At 48.1% G+C, this 17184-nt stretch overlaps 1 protein-coding gene across 3 annotated transcripts in view; it reads left to right on the top strand.

Annotated features, from left to right (window-relative positions):
• The first annotated feature begins 11932 nt into the window (after positions 1–11932).
• RCSD1 (RCSD domain containing 1) overlaps positions 11933–17184 on the top strand; it is a 64883-nt gene continuing 59631 nt past the window's right edge. For 2 of the 3 annotated variants that reach the window (XM_064594380.1, XM_064594379.1), the window contains exon 1: positions 11933–12101. In XM_064594380.1, the coding sequence (XP_064450450.1) occupies positions 12096–12101 (6 nt within the window). In that variant the 5' untranslated portion in view covers positions 11933–12095. The remainder of the gene's footprint in view (positions 12102–17184) is intronic. The other variant, XM_045877540.3, reaches the window with a different exon arrangement.

Here is a 17184-nt window from a genome sequence, read left to right as displayed (position 1 = left end):
AAATAGTCACCTTCCTCAGCTCATCAACTGCTCTTATTACGGTCCCTAAAGTGCTTTCTTACCACCCCACTTCCTTCTTATCAATCCTACTTCCCATTCCGGTCCACCAGCCTTATGGTAACCATGACTTGGTGCATGGGTGTGAGAGAAAAAGCACCACGCAGACAAACAGACAGACCCAAGAGACAGAGCCAGAGAGAGAATTCATGAAGCCTTAAACACAGCTGCAGAATTAAAACAAAAATGTCAAGGGAATAGAGTGTTCCAGCTGACTTAACTTCCTGTTGATAAGTCTCCGAAGAGGAGGGGTGAGGTCTGGAGTTTTAGAATTGTGGTAGAGGGAGGGCAGGGGGCCTGGTCAGGGTGCAGGGGGGACACTTTGCAGGCATGGTCACTCGGGGAGCTGGGTTCCATCTGCAAGGCTGTTGACACTCACTTCCTGAGGCTGGCCATGGTCAGAGGAGGCTTTCGGCTACTGATGTGCCCAACCTACAGAAAACAGGATGTTAGGTTTCGGATCTGATTAAGCCACAAGATGCAAATTCCTTCTCCACCCCACCCCCACCCTGCTCCCGATCACTGCCGCCCACACCATCCCCCTTTGAGCAGCAGAGATGCATTCATCTCCCTGTGTGACTCCCATCAGGGGCTGTTGGCCTCCTTTGCCCATTGCCAGCTAGGCTGTGTGAGATCAGATTTAGTGCCTACCCCATTTTCATTTGAGATTTATGGTCATTTCCATTAGATGTTCCTTCCTACGCCCTCGGGTGACTGATGAGACTCATTCTCAAATGAGGAAAGAGAACGGTGAAGTAGCTTTGCCCTTTAGGAAGCACACATGTGCTAGGGGCCTGGGGTCCCCAGTCCTTGGAGTGGCCCCTCTGCCCTCAGTTGCTACAGGTGCGTGGTCGTTCTGTCTCTCTCTCTCTTTCCCTGCTCACCCCATGTCTTTCTCTTTGTCGTTGCCTAAAATTCCCATCATAGTGCAAAAAGAAACAAGACAAAACAGAAGTAGTTCTGCTCAAGGTCAATAATCCCCTATTTTTCAGAAGCAAATACCAAGCATAAAGCACTCCCAGAGGGCTCTGGGAGCAGCCAGCCCCCTATAACGAGCCCAGGGTGGATTTAAATGTAATGCCTACTCAAAGGGCTAATGTGTGCCCTGGTGCAGCAGACGCTCGCAAACCTGAGGACTGTCCAAGCTGGAATCTGACGAACCCTCATGTCCCTCTCTGCCGTCCTCAGGCTCCTGGAGCCCTTCTTCGCTCACGTGGTTCTTCCACCCAGAGCCCCAACATCCCCATCTCCACCAAGCTCACCTAGGCCTGCTTCCTCTTCCTCTTGCCCCCAGGCTTTCCTCAGGACCCAAGGGCAGCCAGGGTTAACACTGCTTCAGGATATTTAGTATTTAGTTCGAAGTATGATTCAAATGTTCAAGGATCTACTATTTACTGCCTTCTCAGATAAATGACACTCTTATAAGATCGGGACCCGGTGTGGGCCTCCCCAGGGCCGAATGGTATTGGGTCCACCAAAATGAAAAAAATCTTTAGAAGTCTCAAGTACGGGGCACCTGGCTGGCTCTGTCGGAGCATGCGACTCTTGACCTCAGGGTTGTGAGTTTGAGCCCCACGTTGGGTGTAGAGATTACTTAAAAATAAGATCTTTTAAAAGAAAGTCTCAAGTACTATCACAGGTGGGGAAGCAGAAAAAGTGAATGAAGAAACAGAAGTAAAGGAAATGTAATAATGACATACTCCAAAACTGTAAAATCACAGGAAAGCCTTTGGCACTTAGAGTTGTGAGGTTATCCGATGGGATGAAGGCAAGTAAACAAGTTGATAAGTGGTAACATTCAGAAAAATAGGTCAAATGCTTGATGATTCCAGAAAAACCCTATAGTTCCTACGCATGAAATGTATGTATTATTTAAATGAGGGTAACTTAAAACTAGTTTCCAAAATGAAAAAACACCGCTCAAGATAGTGAAATTTATTCACAATTGAGATACGGAACCCCTTCCTCCCCCCGCCCCTGTTTTTTGGCACATGCAAGCAAAAAAATGCAGAACTGAATCTGAACTTAGAATATTCAAGAACTGTTGAATAAAGTACAAACGAGGAGAAATGTGACAAAGATGTACCTGTCCTCCAAGGTGAGGCTGCAGCCAAGCAGAGAACTTTATAAGAAGTGGGTGGAAATCATAAGCGGATGGCTTGGAATTGGGAGATGGACATGGATGCATTCATGTTGGGAAGGAACCTGCCCCTGGTCATAATCATTCCTTCATGACACAGTACAGATCCTGCTCCTATTACTGCTATGTCAAGAACCATCCAGCACTCATCTCACTATTCACTGGCAACTATTTTAAGCATTTCACATGTATTAACTTACTTAATCCTTACAGCTCTATGTGGTAAATTCTATTACTTTACAGAAGGAGAAAAAGAGGGGCGAAATGGCGAAGTAACTTGATCAAGGTCACGCAGTAGGACCCAGGAAGTCTGGTTTCAATGCTGGTCTTTATAAACCTCTGTGCTACCCTCTATGTTACTCCTCTTTATGTTCTTACCACATTTTTAGGTGGATGTTCAAGAAGTGGATCACAGTATGGATTGTCTACTTCTTTTGCATGGAGTCAGTGTCTACTCATTCATCCAACCTGTATTTACTCAACAAAGTTGAACCCGGCATTGATCATAGAATTCTGACCAAGGCAGAATGGAATGTGCCTTCATTAAGCTTCAAGTTCTGCAAGAGGATAAAGAAAGTAAACAGGCAATTAGAAAGCAACTCTTGTAAAGACAGGAAGAGTCCAGGCAGGAGGTGCAAGTGGGAAACGTGTCCCTGGGGGCAGAGGGAGGTCAGGGAATGGGGGAGGGACAGCACGGTCAGGACCCTCTCCCCGGGGGAAGCCTAACCCAGAACTGAGGGATGGATCAGAGTTCACTTTGGGCAAAGCAGAGAACAGAGCTCTTTCAGAGACTTGAAAGCAGTTCAGGACGGCTGGAGTGTGGAGGACTGGGTGTTCTCTGTTGAGAAGAGGCCGCTGACTGAGGTCAGCAGGGCCTTGTCAGGAAAGGGTGTGGGTTCCACGTTGGAGAAAGACTGCTGTCTGTAGAGTGGGAACTGTGGGGGGAGATGGTGGGTCAGGCTGAGTGCAAGCACAACAATTAGGAAATATGCGGAGAGGAACCAGGACATCTTATCTAGACGCCCTTGGGGGTTGGCGGGGGTACCGATGGTAGGGTGTTTCGAGCTGGAATGGCAGCACCTGGTTGGTAAAGATGAAGGAAGAATCAAGAATGACTCCCAGGTTTCTGTCCTAACAAATGGATACCCCAAGAGGAAAAGAGAAACTAACAGGTGGGGACACAGGTTTCTAGTAAATTTTTGCAAATGTGCACTTTGCTGGGGTTGAAAAATGAGCATGTAGTGTGCAGAAAACTTCCCACTTCGGGACTCCTGGGTGGCTCAGTCGGTTAAGCATCTGCCTTTGGCTCAGGTCGTGATCCCAGGGTCCTGGGATGGAGGCCCCCATCGGGCTCTTGGCTCAGCTTGGAGCCTGCTTCTCCCTCTGCTGCTCCCCCTGCTTGTGCTCTCTCTCTCTCTCTCTGACAAATAAATAAATAAAATCTTTAAAAAAAGAAAAAGAAAACTTCCCACTTCATTCTTAGCCTGTTGTCCATGTCAAGAAAGCAAAGGGGAGGAGTGGTAGGTGGGACTCGGGTACTATTCTTTCTCATAACCTGCTTCACTTTATTGTGTAGAACCATTGCAGATATTTATTTTTAAGGCCATGTGGGTAACCTCCAGCTTTGGACAAGCTCCTGCCCAATCCAAGAAACTGATTCATATTAGTAAATGTCTTTACTGGCAAAACTGCAACAGCACTTAACATTACTAAAAATACCCGAAAAGAAATTGTGATATGAAAGTACTCTATGAAAATATACTTTTAAAAAAAGAAAATGTACTTCTAATTCTATAAATATGATCCACTTTCTTTCTAGGAGAAATCAGTTTTTGTTTTTTTTTTTAGATTTTATTTATTTATTTGACAGGGAGAGAAACAACGAGAGAGAGAACACAAGCAGGGGGAGCGGGAGAGGGAGAAGCAGGCTTCCCACTGAGCAGGGAGCCCAATGCGGGGCTCAATCCCAGGACCCTGTGATCATGACCTGAGCTGAAGGCAGACGCTTAAGGACTGAGCCACCCAGGCGCCCCTCCTTTTTTTTTTTTTTTTTTAAGATTTTATTTATTTATTTGACAGAGAGAGAGACAGCGAGAGAGGGAACACAAGCAGGGGGAGTGGGAGAGGGAGAAGCAGGCTTCCCGCCGAGCAGGGAGCCCGATGCAGGGCTCGATCCCAGGACTCCAGGATCATGACCTGAGCCAAAGGCAGATGCCCAACCCCTAGTTTTATTTCTTTTTAAGAATAAGGAAAGAGGGGCGCCTGGGTGGCTCAGTCGATTAAACGTCCAACTTTTGGTTTTGGCTCAGGTCATGATCTCAGGGTCGTGAGATTGAGCCCCACATTGGGGCTCCACACTCAGCTCGGTGTCTGCTTGTCCCTCTCCCTCTGTTCTTCTCGCCTGCTTGCAAGCTCTCTCTCTCTCCCAAATAAATAAATAAATAAAATCTAAAAAAAAAAAGAATAAGGAAAGATAAGGGTGCTTGGGTGGCTCAGTCTGTTGAGGGTCTTGGTTTTGGGTCAGGTCATGATCTCTTCATGGGTTGTGGGATCAAGCCCCGCATCAGGCTCCACGCTCAGCATGTCTGCTTGAGATTCTTTCCTTCTCCCTCCTGCTCTGCTCTTCCCCCTGCTTGTGCTCACTCTCTCTCTAAAAATGAGTAAATAAATAAAATCTTTGGTGGGGGGGGAAGAATAAGGAATGATAGAGGATTAGCTACATCTGCTGCCCAAAATTCAGATAGGAATTAAGACACTTCAAATTCTGACAGTGATTACTCTAATTTTTTCAAACTAAATTTTTTTCTTCCCCAATAGGTATTATTCAGTTCTCCCACTCTCTTTTTCTGCCTCATATTCTGCCATCTCTGTTTATCTGTGTGTGTGTGTGTGTGTGTGTGTTTCTCTGTCCTTCCATGCCAATTTCTTTCTCCACATCTCCACTGAATATTTTTTTGAGGAATGCTTCTTTGCCTATGCTGGTATGGATGTCTGATTTTGTCTTCTTGTAAGTTTGTATCTATCTTAATCATTTGGATGCTTTCAGCTATCACAAAATACTGTGCTCAAATGGCTTAAACCACAAAGAAATGTATTACTTCACGTAAGAAGAAATCCAGGGGATAGTCCCTCTACAACTGGCCAATTCAATGCCTCAACAGTTGTCGGGTTCCTTATTTGATGAATATTTACTGAAGACCTATTTGTGCCTAGCCTTGATTTAGGTACAAGGGATATACAGTGACCAGAAAAGAAACAAAAATCTGTCTTCGTGGAGCTTGTCTTCTGGCTCTTTCCACCTTTTCTCATGGTAGCAAAATGATTGCTGTAGTTCTGGGCATAATATTAGCTAAGAAAACACCCTAGATTTACAGGGCATCTCTTCCTCTGTGTTTCCTTATCCAAAAGCATAAAGATTTCTCCTTTTATCTCATTGACCAAAATCTCACTTATTTCTCTCTAAACCAATTTCTGGCAAGAGGAATGTTATTTCCACAATTAGCTTAGACTATTCAGGATTTACCTCTTTACTGAGGCTTAAAAAAAGGGGGCACCTGGGTGGCTCAGTCGGTTAAGCGTCTGCCTTCAGCTCAGATCATGATCCTGGGCTCCTGGGATCAAGCCCACATCAGGGTCCTGCTCAGCAGGGAATCTGCTTCTCCCTCTGCCCCTGATCCTTGCCCCCACCCCCGTGTGGGGCACAGGGTCTCTCTCTCAAATAAATAAAATCTTCAAAAAATATACATTTTTTAATTAAAAAAAAACAAAACACTGATACCAGGTGCCACTCCCTATTGACAAGGGTGGGGCCCAGGCATAGATTTTTTTTTTTCAAAGCTCCTTGGGTCATTCTAATTTACAGCTAGAGATGAGGCTGGTGCTCTGGTGCTCTGCATGATACAATAAGGTTCCTTGGAGGGCTGCATAATTTCCTTTCTAAACATGGACTCTGCCTCAGGAGAAGAAGGCCACAAACTGTTGGGGCCTGCAGACTACCCCCTTTGGGTTTTTGTCAACACTATTCTTTGGCATTGATAATCAGACCAGTGTCCTCACTGGGCTTCCCCCTGCCCCTCCCTGGGAAATCCCTGATGGGGCCTTCTCTCAGCTTTGGACACCCAAACCCTTCCTCAGTTCCCTGGAGGTGAGCGCAGTCTCTGTCAGTATGTACAGCCTTCCCTCAGTCCAGTTTGGCTTTTCGGTTTCTTCTTTTTAAAAAAAAAAATTAAAACTCCTCCAAAATCATAAAGATACGTGTGTTTGCTACAACCACGCAAAGATATTTGTACAAAGAAAGACTTGAATACTCTTCCCCTTCCTGTCTCCATCCCCTGCCATGCAAGAAGACTAGGTGCTCTTTACCTGTTGTCTCTCTCCATCACTGGGGACACCAGGCCCCTGGCCACCCTGGGGGTGTCTGGGGCGGGGGTGGATGGGGGAGGAACAGACGTGGAGGGACCAGGCAGGGAGTCCGTTGAAATCAAACAAATGCGACAGTTCAATTCTTCCCCCACCACCTTTTCCCTTCATGTTTCAGTTTGAAATAATTTTAAACATCGAGAAAAGCTGTAAGGTTAATACAAAGAACTCCCACATATCCTTCACCCAGGATTCCTTACAGTTTTGCCAATTATCCTAATAATTTGTCTTTTTTTCAGCTCTTTTGAGGTATAATTGACTAATAACACCCTAATATACTTAAAGTGTACATTGTCATAATTTGATACATGTATATACAATAACCCTTTAATAGACTCTATAGTCAAAGGAGCCAACCCAGAACCACACATTGAACCAGTGGTCCTGTCACTTTCATCTCCTTCAGCCTAGGACCCTTCCTCGCCCTTCCTTTGACTGTGTTTGGAAATGATTGACCAGTCACTTTGAGGAATGTCTTCCTATGTAGGTTCTCCAATGTTTCCTCATGTTTAAATTCAGTTTATGCACTTTGGGCAAGAATATTCCAGAAGTGATGTTATGTTCTTGTATCCCATCGTTTGTATCCCATCCCATCCCATAGCATGTAATGTCAATTTGTCCCACTGTTGGTCATGTTTGCTTTGATCACTTGATTAATATGATGTCAGGTTTGCTCTCTGTAAAGGTACTTTTTCCCCTTTATAATTAGTGAGTACCTTGTAAGGGAGATATTTTTAAATTATGTAAAATTCCCATTCCTCATCTCATTTTTACCCACTAGATTTAACATCCAATAGTATTTTTTACCTGAAATTATAACTATGATGATTGTCATATGGCAGTTTTCTTCTAAACTTTGTTTTGTGTTTGTTCATTGGTATTGTGCTTTCTCTTCTCCTACTCACTCACCTGTTTGTATCAGTTTGGACTCTTGAACTTCTATTTTATTTCATGCGTTATACCTCACTGCTATCATTATTTCTTTTGATCCTTATATTATCCCCAAGTTATCCCAATATTGCCAGTGGGAACTCCTGCAAACAGAGTTCTATGTCCTTTTAACACTTCTCTGTCATTCATTGAGAACTTCCATGTTTTCTGTCAAAACAAGATGTTCCAGGCTTATCTTGCTTTTTTATCTGCCCCAGCCCTATAATCAGCCATTTTCTCCCAGGTGCCCTGGTTCCTTTAGTGGTGAATGGTATTTAGAAACCAAGATCTGGGCTCTGTGTGCACTGATTGCTACTGGGATGTCACTGCTCCTAGGTTCCCTTGGTGGCTCAAACTAAGAAATATATGCATGTATCTATATACATTGGTATTTACAGCTATCTAGAGACTGCAAACCATGACGTCACACCAATACATCCCGCTCCAGTCCAGCGCCAGAGTTCATCCTAGTCCAGTCTAGTTCATTCTAGTCCCCCCACCCCACCCCTGCATGTTTGTACTTCCCTCGCCCAGAAACCTGGCTCCCATAGGCTTCAATATATCGACTTATTTGCTCGGTTTCCCTATGTAGTCAATCTCCTGATCCCCAAAGGGCCAGTCAAAAGCCTTCCTCATGAGGTCTCCAATCCCTGCTGACTGTTATCTGCACACATGAACATCTTCCCTGTGGTCCCATTGCTACCCTGCTGCCTTCCTCCTCAATTTACCTTCCACACATTAAAAACAGCTACCGGGGCACCTGGGTGGCTCAGTCGTTAAGCATCTGTCTCAGGGCAGGATCCCAGGGTCCTGAGATCGAGCCCCACATCGGGCTCCCTGCTCGGCGGGAAGCCTGCTTCTCCCTCTGCCCCTCCCCCTGCTTGTGTTCCCTCTCTCGCTGTGTCTCTCTCTACCAAATAAATAAATAAAATCTTAAAAAAAAAAAAAAACAGCTACCAGCTTCCATCTTCTGCCATCTGGGAAACCCTCCATTGCCACTTCTTAAACACATAAAAGACATGCTTTCATGTCAGTGTTTTCAACTCTGTTCCTCAATGATAGTCACTTATGGCAGAATTCGCTGTTTTGTTTTTACCACATTCCCAGAATTTAGGGCTGAAGTATATACATTAATATTTGCAGTCATGAAAGAATGTTTGTTTTTTGCTCTTAATTTTAGAAATGGTCAATCAGCAGCACGGTATGGCCGCTTACTAAGAACTGATTGATTGGGTTCTTGACAATTCTGCTCAAAAACTAATTAAATTACAGCTTAACTTATCATGGCCTTCAATGATCTTTTCTCCAAGTGGGTCTTTTCTCCCGTTGGAGACCCATCTATGGAAGGGGCTTTGCCTTTGATTTAATGACAAAGATGCTACTAATCTACTCCACTTATTCATTTATGCACCCATTCATTCACCAAATATCCATCGAGGACCTGCTATGTACCTATGGTTGTCCGCGGTAACGTGGGATCCACGACACACAGACTCCCCTGCCCTAGCTACGTCTCTAGTGTCCCTTGTCTTCATCCTGCACTGGCCTCTATTTACTGCCTGTCTGGTCAGACTGCAAGGGTGTGTGAAGGGGGCGTGGGAGAAAGTAAAGGAAGTGGGTCCTGGTGAGACAACCAGCCCCCCAGAGAGGGAGGGGATCCACCTCCTCAGAACCACTTTCCCTTCCCCTTAGGCTCTCAGAGCAGCAAGTCACAATCCCAGGTGACCCAGCAAAAATAGAGTGTTCACCAGCTGGGTTACCTCCACTCTGGCTTCTGGGGATCTTCTGGAGGGGCAGGAGGGGGAAAAGAGAGGAGCACAGCCCCCGCCCCGCACCTACTCATGGCTGCTGAAACTGAGCTCTGAGCTGTCTCGCCCCTCCACCGCTCTCTCCCCATTTTCCATTCCTTCCTCCAGGGAAGGCCTCTGCCTGCCTGGGGCCCAAAGAGCTCTGGAGCAGCTTTCCACTCTGCAGGTCTTAAGACCCCAGAGCAAAGCCCAGAGCATGACAGAGGCCGAGCTTGTTTGGGCTGTGGGTCACGGGTTCTTGCTGGGCAAGGGAAGGCCTGGGCAGGGCGTGTGGTGCCGCTGCAAGGTACTTCAGGTGGTTGTGATGCTATCTGGGCCTAACCGTTTCCTTTGGGTCGGCACTTCCGCCCTTCTGTTTGTGAAGCCAGAAACCTGTGCTGGGGCAGCCCCATTCTGAGCCGAAAAGAAGACTAGATGGAGGCAGAAAGAAAAAGACACCGCCAGTCGGGGTTGGAAGACATGGTAAGAGACTAGGTTCCTATCACCCGCTCAGTCCCGCACCTTTAAAAGGAAGAAAAGAAAACGGTCACAAGCACAAGTACGTATTGTAAGGTACCAGGAAATCTCCTTTCCTGCTGCCAACTATGCCCTAGAGTGCTCGCCTCTCTCGCTGTGTGACTGAAATGGGAGGGGACTCACCCTTAATTCCTAAGGCCAGGGGGCCCTTTCGTGGGTCCCCAGAATGACCTGCTCCAAATAAAAGAAATAGCTGGTCCCTATTCATTTGAGCTTGTACACAAAGCTAAGCATTACCAAAATAGTTACTCTTCTCAGAGTGCCGACTAAATTATATAGGTGAGGAAGCTGAGGATCAGAGAGAGTAAGTGACTTGTCGGAGGAAACCCCGCTAGAAAGTCGCAGAGCTGGAATTCAACTCACAATCCATTTCTGGAAATTGAGGTCTTGCCCCTATGTTCAGACCTGGAAAACACTTTGGCATTTGGGCTGTTAGTGTTTTAGACAGGTTTTAGAAGGTTCTATGATAGGAAGGAGGTCATGTTTCTTTCTTTTTTTTTTTTTTTAAGATTTTATTTATTTTTTTGACAGAGAGAGACACAGCGAGAGCAGGAACACAAGCAGGGGGAGTGGGAGAGGGGGAAGCAGGGAGCCCGATGCGGGGCTCGATCCCAGGACCCTGGGATCATGACCTGAGCCGAAGGCAGACGCTTAACGACTGAGCCACCCAGGCGCCCAAGGAGGTCATGTTTCTAAGACTGGTACCCAGAGCAGCAATCTAAGTGCCTGAAAGACCCACTGATGGTGTTGGGATGAAGAGCTGAATCAGAGCAGTTTTTCCTAGTGTGAGCAAACTCTCCACTTGTTTGCTTTTTGGGATTCTCCGTATATTTCCCTTCACAGGGCTTACCCTTGCCCACTCTGCTATTGCCCTCTGACACTGCTTGCCCCCCCTGTAGGGAGTGAACTTGGGTGAGACCTTGGGACGGGGGCAGGGCAGGCAACCGGACACGGAGGCACCCCTTCTGGACAGCCAATCCCCTTCTATTCACAGTCCTTGCACGCATCTCCCCTCTTCTCTCTGTCCTGGGGAGAGGGATCCAGAACCCAGGGCTGGTGGCCAGTACACAAGCTGGTAGCCAAGAAAGCACCTACTGCAGATTCCAGGTCCTACATCCCTCCCATGCAGCCTCCTCTTCTTCAGCCTCTTCGCAGCTGGGAGGACTAGAACAGCCCTGGGGGAGGGCTGCTATGCTGGGTCTTATGGGAATTGGATGTTCAGGATCCTGCCCTTTACTCTATTTAATAGGAACGGCAAAAAAGGCCCTTTAGCAAGCAGCTTGTGGGAGCTGAAATTCCCACAGAATCCAATGCATCAATCAAATCAAGGGGAGAGAAAAAGATTTAATGCTACAGGGAACTTGAAAATCCTTGCTTGGACTCCTTGTGGTCCCTGATCCCACCCAAACACCTCCCCCCACGCCCGGTACACAGATAAGAGATGGACAGATTGATCGGTGTTTCCTGAAAACGTGACAGTGCACGTGGAGAGACCAAGAGATGAAAAATAGGAAAGGGGGTCCTGTGGGTTCCACACAGAGCGCTGAAGGCTCCGTTGGAAGAGCTCCGGTCCTGGGGCCAGGAGAGAACACAGCTGCATCGAAGGTCCTCTCAATCCCACGCAAGAATGCCAGGAAACCCAGGTATGACATGAATGCCATAATTTTTTTTTTTTTTTTTTTAAGGAGGAAAGAAAGCCAATAAGGATGCACGTAAAAGAAGGAAACAGAAAAGAGGGGAGATAAAAAGAATAAAAGAACAGCTTTAACTTTTAGGGCAAGAAAAAGGTATTTTAAAGGAGGGCGAGGTTGAGAAGGGCTGGGACCCGGGCAAAGACCAGGGTCCTGCAGAAACTTCGCGAGGAAGAGGGGCCAGACGGCTGTCCCATCCCCATGTTTGGGCAGATTAATGGAGTCGTGACTCCCTCGCTCGAGTCCTGCCCTGGGAGGGGACAGTATCTGTTTAGATTTGTGTCTAAATTTAAACCCTGATCGCCGGCCTCCCTCCCCCGCTCCCCACCCCTTCCCCCTCCCGCGGCCTCCCCCTTCCTCGTGCTCTCGGGCAGGGCCGGGCCGCCCGCAGTCCCGAGCCAGGCAGCTGCCGGCGCGCCGCTCCACCCCCCCGCCCCGCGCCCCTGCCCTGCGCGCCGCAGCCCCGGGTCTGGCGGGCGCGGGGAGCCGAGCGGACAGCGAGCGCCGCCGCCGCGGAGCCGGCACCTGGAGGCCATGGAGGTAAAGCGCCGGGCGGGCAGCGCGGACGGCGGCCGGGGCGCACGCAGCTGCGGGGCTCGGGGCGGGGAGCGCGGGGCTCCGGCCGCCCGGGCGGGAAACGAGAGCAGATGCGCCCGGGGCTCCCGGGACACCCCTCCGGGCAGGCCGGGCGGCGGGAGGACCTCCGAGGGAGGGCGCGGGGACGGGGAAGGGGGCCTCCGGGGGTCCAGGTGCTGGGTTCAGGACGTCTGTGCTTCCGAAGTAAGAAGTTAGGTGCAGCGACTTCGTAAATGGGCGAACATGTGGGCCAAAAAAATCGCAATAAAGCAGAAGCCCCTGAATCTGGAGGGTCTGAAGAGATGGGTATTGAAAGAGAAACAGAGCAGGCGACGTGCGGCGCTTCTGTGCCAGGCTGCGGGCTTCCCCTTTCGACTGAAGATTGACCTTTAGGAGAGTCCTCTTGCTTCTCAAGTCCCTCTCTGGCCGTCACATCTTCTGTCAGAACTTTCTGAAAAGCTCCCCTCGCGGGCAGTCAAATGGCGCTGTTTCTGATCGAACTTGAGACTCCCATGTACGTCCCTGCCTCCTGAGACCTGCTGTGTCAAGGGGTGCTGGCCGCATCTGTGGGGTGCCCACGGCTTTTCTGCGTGGCTCTTTCCTGGCGCTCTTCCCACCCCAGTGGGGTGCAGGCGCCACCCGCCAGTGGAGGAATGCCCCGTGTGTTCCCCTGTCCCGCCCTTCTCCACATTTTGAGGCTTCCATAGATTTCCCCCTTGAAATGGAGACCTGACGTTTAGCCCTGAGCCAGTCTTAACAGGACGGGGCTTTTGAAAAAGATGAAAGGAGAAGGTGCAAATAAATGTTCATGTAGCTTCTAAGGTGATTCCCACCCACGCTCAAAAGGAAGACTGTTCCTCCTGAGGCTGTAGTCACAGTGTTCCTTCCTTCCCAGCTCCATGCTCTGCACCGGAGCCCTGACTGGCTCTCCTGAGCTAGACCCCTGCTGGGCCTGTGAAGCCCTGTGACTCTCTGCAGGGTTCTCTGTCTGTCCTGAGCAGGCATCCTGCATTCAGGCATCCAGCTCAACTGGTTGTCTTCAAGGAACAGGGACCATCTTCAGGGAGCCTTTAGAGTGTGGGATCCACCCTCCTTGGAAACATTGGCAAGTCAGGGAAACTCATGCAGATTAGGGCTGGGGAGGGTGGGGGGGACCACAGAGCAAAGCTCAGCAGGTGGTGTGCAGGTCTGCTCAAAGACCATCTAAGCCCAAAGCATCAGGATTCTCTCCGGCTGGCTACAGCTTCAGGGCAGAGGAGGGAGATGGCCCAGGGGGGCACCCAGCTTGTCAGGCGGGGTGAATGAAGGCTCCTAAAGAAGTTGCTTGAGAAGTGGGTACCCTCCTCTGGGAGAGTACAAGGGGCTTCAGGCCCTAGGCTAGAGGTTCGATATGATTTAGGACCCATCTAATCTCTTGCAGAAATGGGTTGGGGATAAGAGCAAAGCAAGCCTTAGGAGTAAAAGCATGTTGCTGCTTGGGGGGCCTAATGCGTGTGTGAGGCCAAATACGTGTGTGGACTTTGTTCTCGGAAGACACAGAGGGACTCATTCCACAGAGGCACTGTCTTCTCCCTCAGTTGAGGAAGGAATGGTATGTGGTAGAGGCCCTGAAATTGTCACCTGAGCAATTTCCTGTGTGGCTTGGGGCTGGGACAAGACAAGGCCCTCCGGTCTACAAAGGGAGACGGGTCATAACTGCTGGGGGGCATTTTACCAAGATGGGGGCTAGGAGGGAATTACTCAGCCAGCCAGGAAGCCTATCGGTTTGCCCTGAGTCTGCTGATTGGCAGTGACTGCTTTTGAAGTTTTCTTTGTCAAAACGACCGAAAAAAGAACTGCAGCTGCTAGCCCTGGAAAAGGAAGTAAAGAGGAAACCGAGAGGCTGGGGAAGAGACGATTCGTAGCCAGGAAGTAAACTTTTTATGGTGGGACATGATATGCAGGAGTGGGATTTGGGAACTCCTGACAAATCTCAGAGTAAACCCCTCTTTTGAGAGATGAAACTCACTTTTGAGGCATGAAGGCACCACTCTATTTGGAAAGAAACTGAGTTATATGACTTCTCAGTATTAGGAATTCAAGCCAGATCAACAAGGCTTACTCAACATTCATTCTCTAGAACCCGCTTACCTATTGGAAGTCTGTGGGAAATCTGTTCTTTTTTTTTTAAGTCACTGTTATCAATATCAGTCATTACTTCAGCCTTCAATAAGCCCTCTGGAATAAACAAGATTAAGATGCCTTTTAAAAGCTCACAATGCAGTAGGGCAAATGAGACTTACTAGATCCTGTCATGTATGAGTTTTCAAACATGTAAATGCCAAATGAATGACTACTGCAGATGGTAAGTATGCTGGTGTTTTGAGGTGAGACCTGGCAGAAGCCTTGAAAGAATAGTGGGTGGTGAGGAGGAGAAGGCATAGGAATGGGTACAGGGAGAACATGTCAGCTTTGTTCAGGAAAGTAGGCCAGTTGGCTGAGAGGAAGGTAGGGAAGCAGCAAGAGAAAAAAATGAAAGTAATAAGATAAAAACCACAGGGCCTCCAAGTATAGTGGATGCTGGCCAAGTGGGTGAGTGGGAGCTGGAATCCAAGCCATCTGGAGGAAAGGGTTACTTTTTCTTCATACAAAGTCTCCTTGTCTAGCTGTGCCCCCAAAAGGGTGCCTTTTTCTAATTCAGACAGAGGCCAGCTGCAGGCCTCCAAGGCCAGATAGGGGATGGCTCTGGTTTCTGCTCCACGGAGAGTAGAAAACTCTACAGGGCATTTAGTAAGATGGTGGTCATGAGGAAGCAGGGATGAACTGGCAGAAATGCCAACTCATAGAGTGAGCAAGGGAACCAGGCTGAGAAGCTTCTCTGAGTGTCCACACAGATTCTGCCTTCAAGAGAAAATAAGGATGGAAAAGATGGAAAAGTAAGGTCCGTGTGTCGAAGGAGAAATCAGAAGTGACATCCGTGTTTGAGCTCACCAGGGTGCCCAGAAGGGTGGAGTTCCCGAGACACCAAGGAGAATAGTGCAGCTTTTACGTAAGCCTATAAGCCCTTTGTAAGCAGGATCTGTCCTGTTGGTCCTTCGGTCCCCAGAGATTAGCACAGTGCCTCGAATTATAATCCTCTCACTTCTCAAGAAAAATTTGCTCGGTAAATGAAGTAAGAGAAACAGGGAAGTCCTTGACATCTCAGTGCACAGCTCCAGTGCCTTCGCCTAGGAGGCCTTGGCAGATGCCCTCAGACCCTGCGGCTCTCTCCCCGAGCACTTTGGGCAAGCCGGGTCCCAGTATTAGGCTGACTTATAACTGCCCAGCTGGCTCTCTCCCTGGAAGGCCCAACAGACACTCAATAAATGCTTTTTGAATGAGTAAATAAATGATTGTTGATGGGAGAAAGATGAGATTTTTTTTTTTAAGCAAGGTTTAGGTATATTGGTTTTGAAACGCCCAGCACTCCCTGAGAAATACAGACCTCTTAGGATGCAAAGAGGATTCTTCTTTAGAAGAGCTAATGGGGGACATCACTGTGGATAGGAGCCCAGAAGAGAGAAATAAATAGTAAAGAAAGACATGGAGACTTAGGACATCCAAATTAAATTAATATTCTTAGTTGTTTAACTATAAATTGTAGGCCCTACCAAATAACCTGAGAGTGCTTGCAAAGAATTTAATCTTCACGAATGAAATCCTTCGTTTGTTCAATAAATAGGAGACACATGAAAATTAAACTTATTTCCCACAACCACGTGTCTACTATTTAGTTGAACATATGAAGGATTTCGTCTGTGAAGATTAAACTTTCTTGCCACTGAACAGATAATCTCTAATTTAGATGGGGACAATTAATGAGCCCTTTTCTTCGAGGCTACGCCAAGTCCTTTCCAGATATCATTTGTTCTTCATCCATTTATTCAGTATTTATTGAGCATTTATTCCATACTGAACCTTGTGTTTGAAATGTTACTTAAAAATCACTGGGCTATCATGTCTTTTCCTCCTCGCAGACTATCTCAGCCCATTAGTAACGATGACAGGGAAAGAGAGGGAGGGACAGAGAGTGTATGTGTACCCGTGTGTGTATAATGTGTTCAATTTGTAACCTACTTTTTCACTGATTTTTTTTTTAATTCATTAAATTTTTTTTACCACAATTTCACCAACAGCCTTTGCTGTTTTTGGACCCACCCTCTCGCTGAGCCATATGTTGGCTGCTGGCTGGAGCGTATGGGTCATAATTAGGGATTGCATGGCCTCTGGAAGCTGGGGTTTAGCTCGGAAGACTTGTGGGCATCCCCAAGTACCCTCCCATTCCTGTGTGGCTCCCGGGTGCTCTGCGGGACCCCCAAAGTAACACTGGCTTCCGCTTAGCCACCACCTTTCATTCACTGGCCTGCAATGACAGGGGGAATTTGGGGCAGTCCGACTGGAAGGGCCCAGGCCTGATCACAGGAGGGTGAGTGTGCATTCCCGGGATGGAGTCAGGTTTCAGAGCCTGATCCGCAGTGTGCCCCCTCGAGGCAAGGAGAGCCAGAGCGGGGTTCTGTGGGAAATCTGAACGCTGGTGGCTCAGGGGCCCAGTAATCTTATCAGGGCCACAGGCGAAAGCATTTTGGTTCCAGAGAAATCTGAAGGCAGCCCTGCCTTCCTCTAGTAATAGCTTTAGGTTTGCAGCCAGCCTGACCACCCCTACTCGACTCACTAGAATCGAAACATTTCAGAGCTGTGGGTGGAAGGAAACCTTCTCTAGCTGCCCCCGCCACGTTGTGAGGGAGAAAAGAGAGCCGCCGAGGCTGCTGGTGGACCTTTGGAAAGCCAGCAGCTTGCAGTGTTTCTCTCATCCGGGGAGCAGAGCAGCCTAAACCTTAAGAAGTAAGATCATCAGTTTCATCACAAAAGCAATATCCACCTCATGTTTGGCCTTCGGGGTGTTATGTAGACATGTTTATCTCTCTGTGCAAAAGAGGATACAAGGATCCTGCTGATACCGGCTCGGGCTTGGTGGCCACCATCAAACTCACTGCTCTAGGACTTTCCAGGAGCTGATCTCCTGAACGGA

The sequence above is a fragment of the Mirounga angustirostris genome, unplaced genomic scaffold (genome assembly GCF_029215605.1).
Source record: "Mirounga angustirostris isolate CCGP_5_RB_7025 unplaced genomic scaffold, mMirAng1.0.hap1 SCAF_6, whole genome shotgun sequence".
NCBI lineage: Eukaryota > Metazoa > Chordata > Mammalia > Carnivora > Phocidae > Mirounga > Mirounga angustirostris.
Note: the sequence above shows the minus strand (reverse complement) of the source record. Positions and strands in the feature narration are given on the sequence as shown.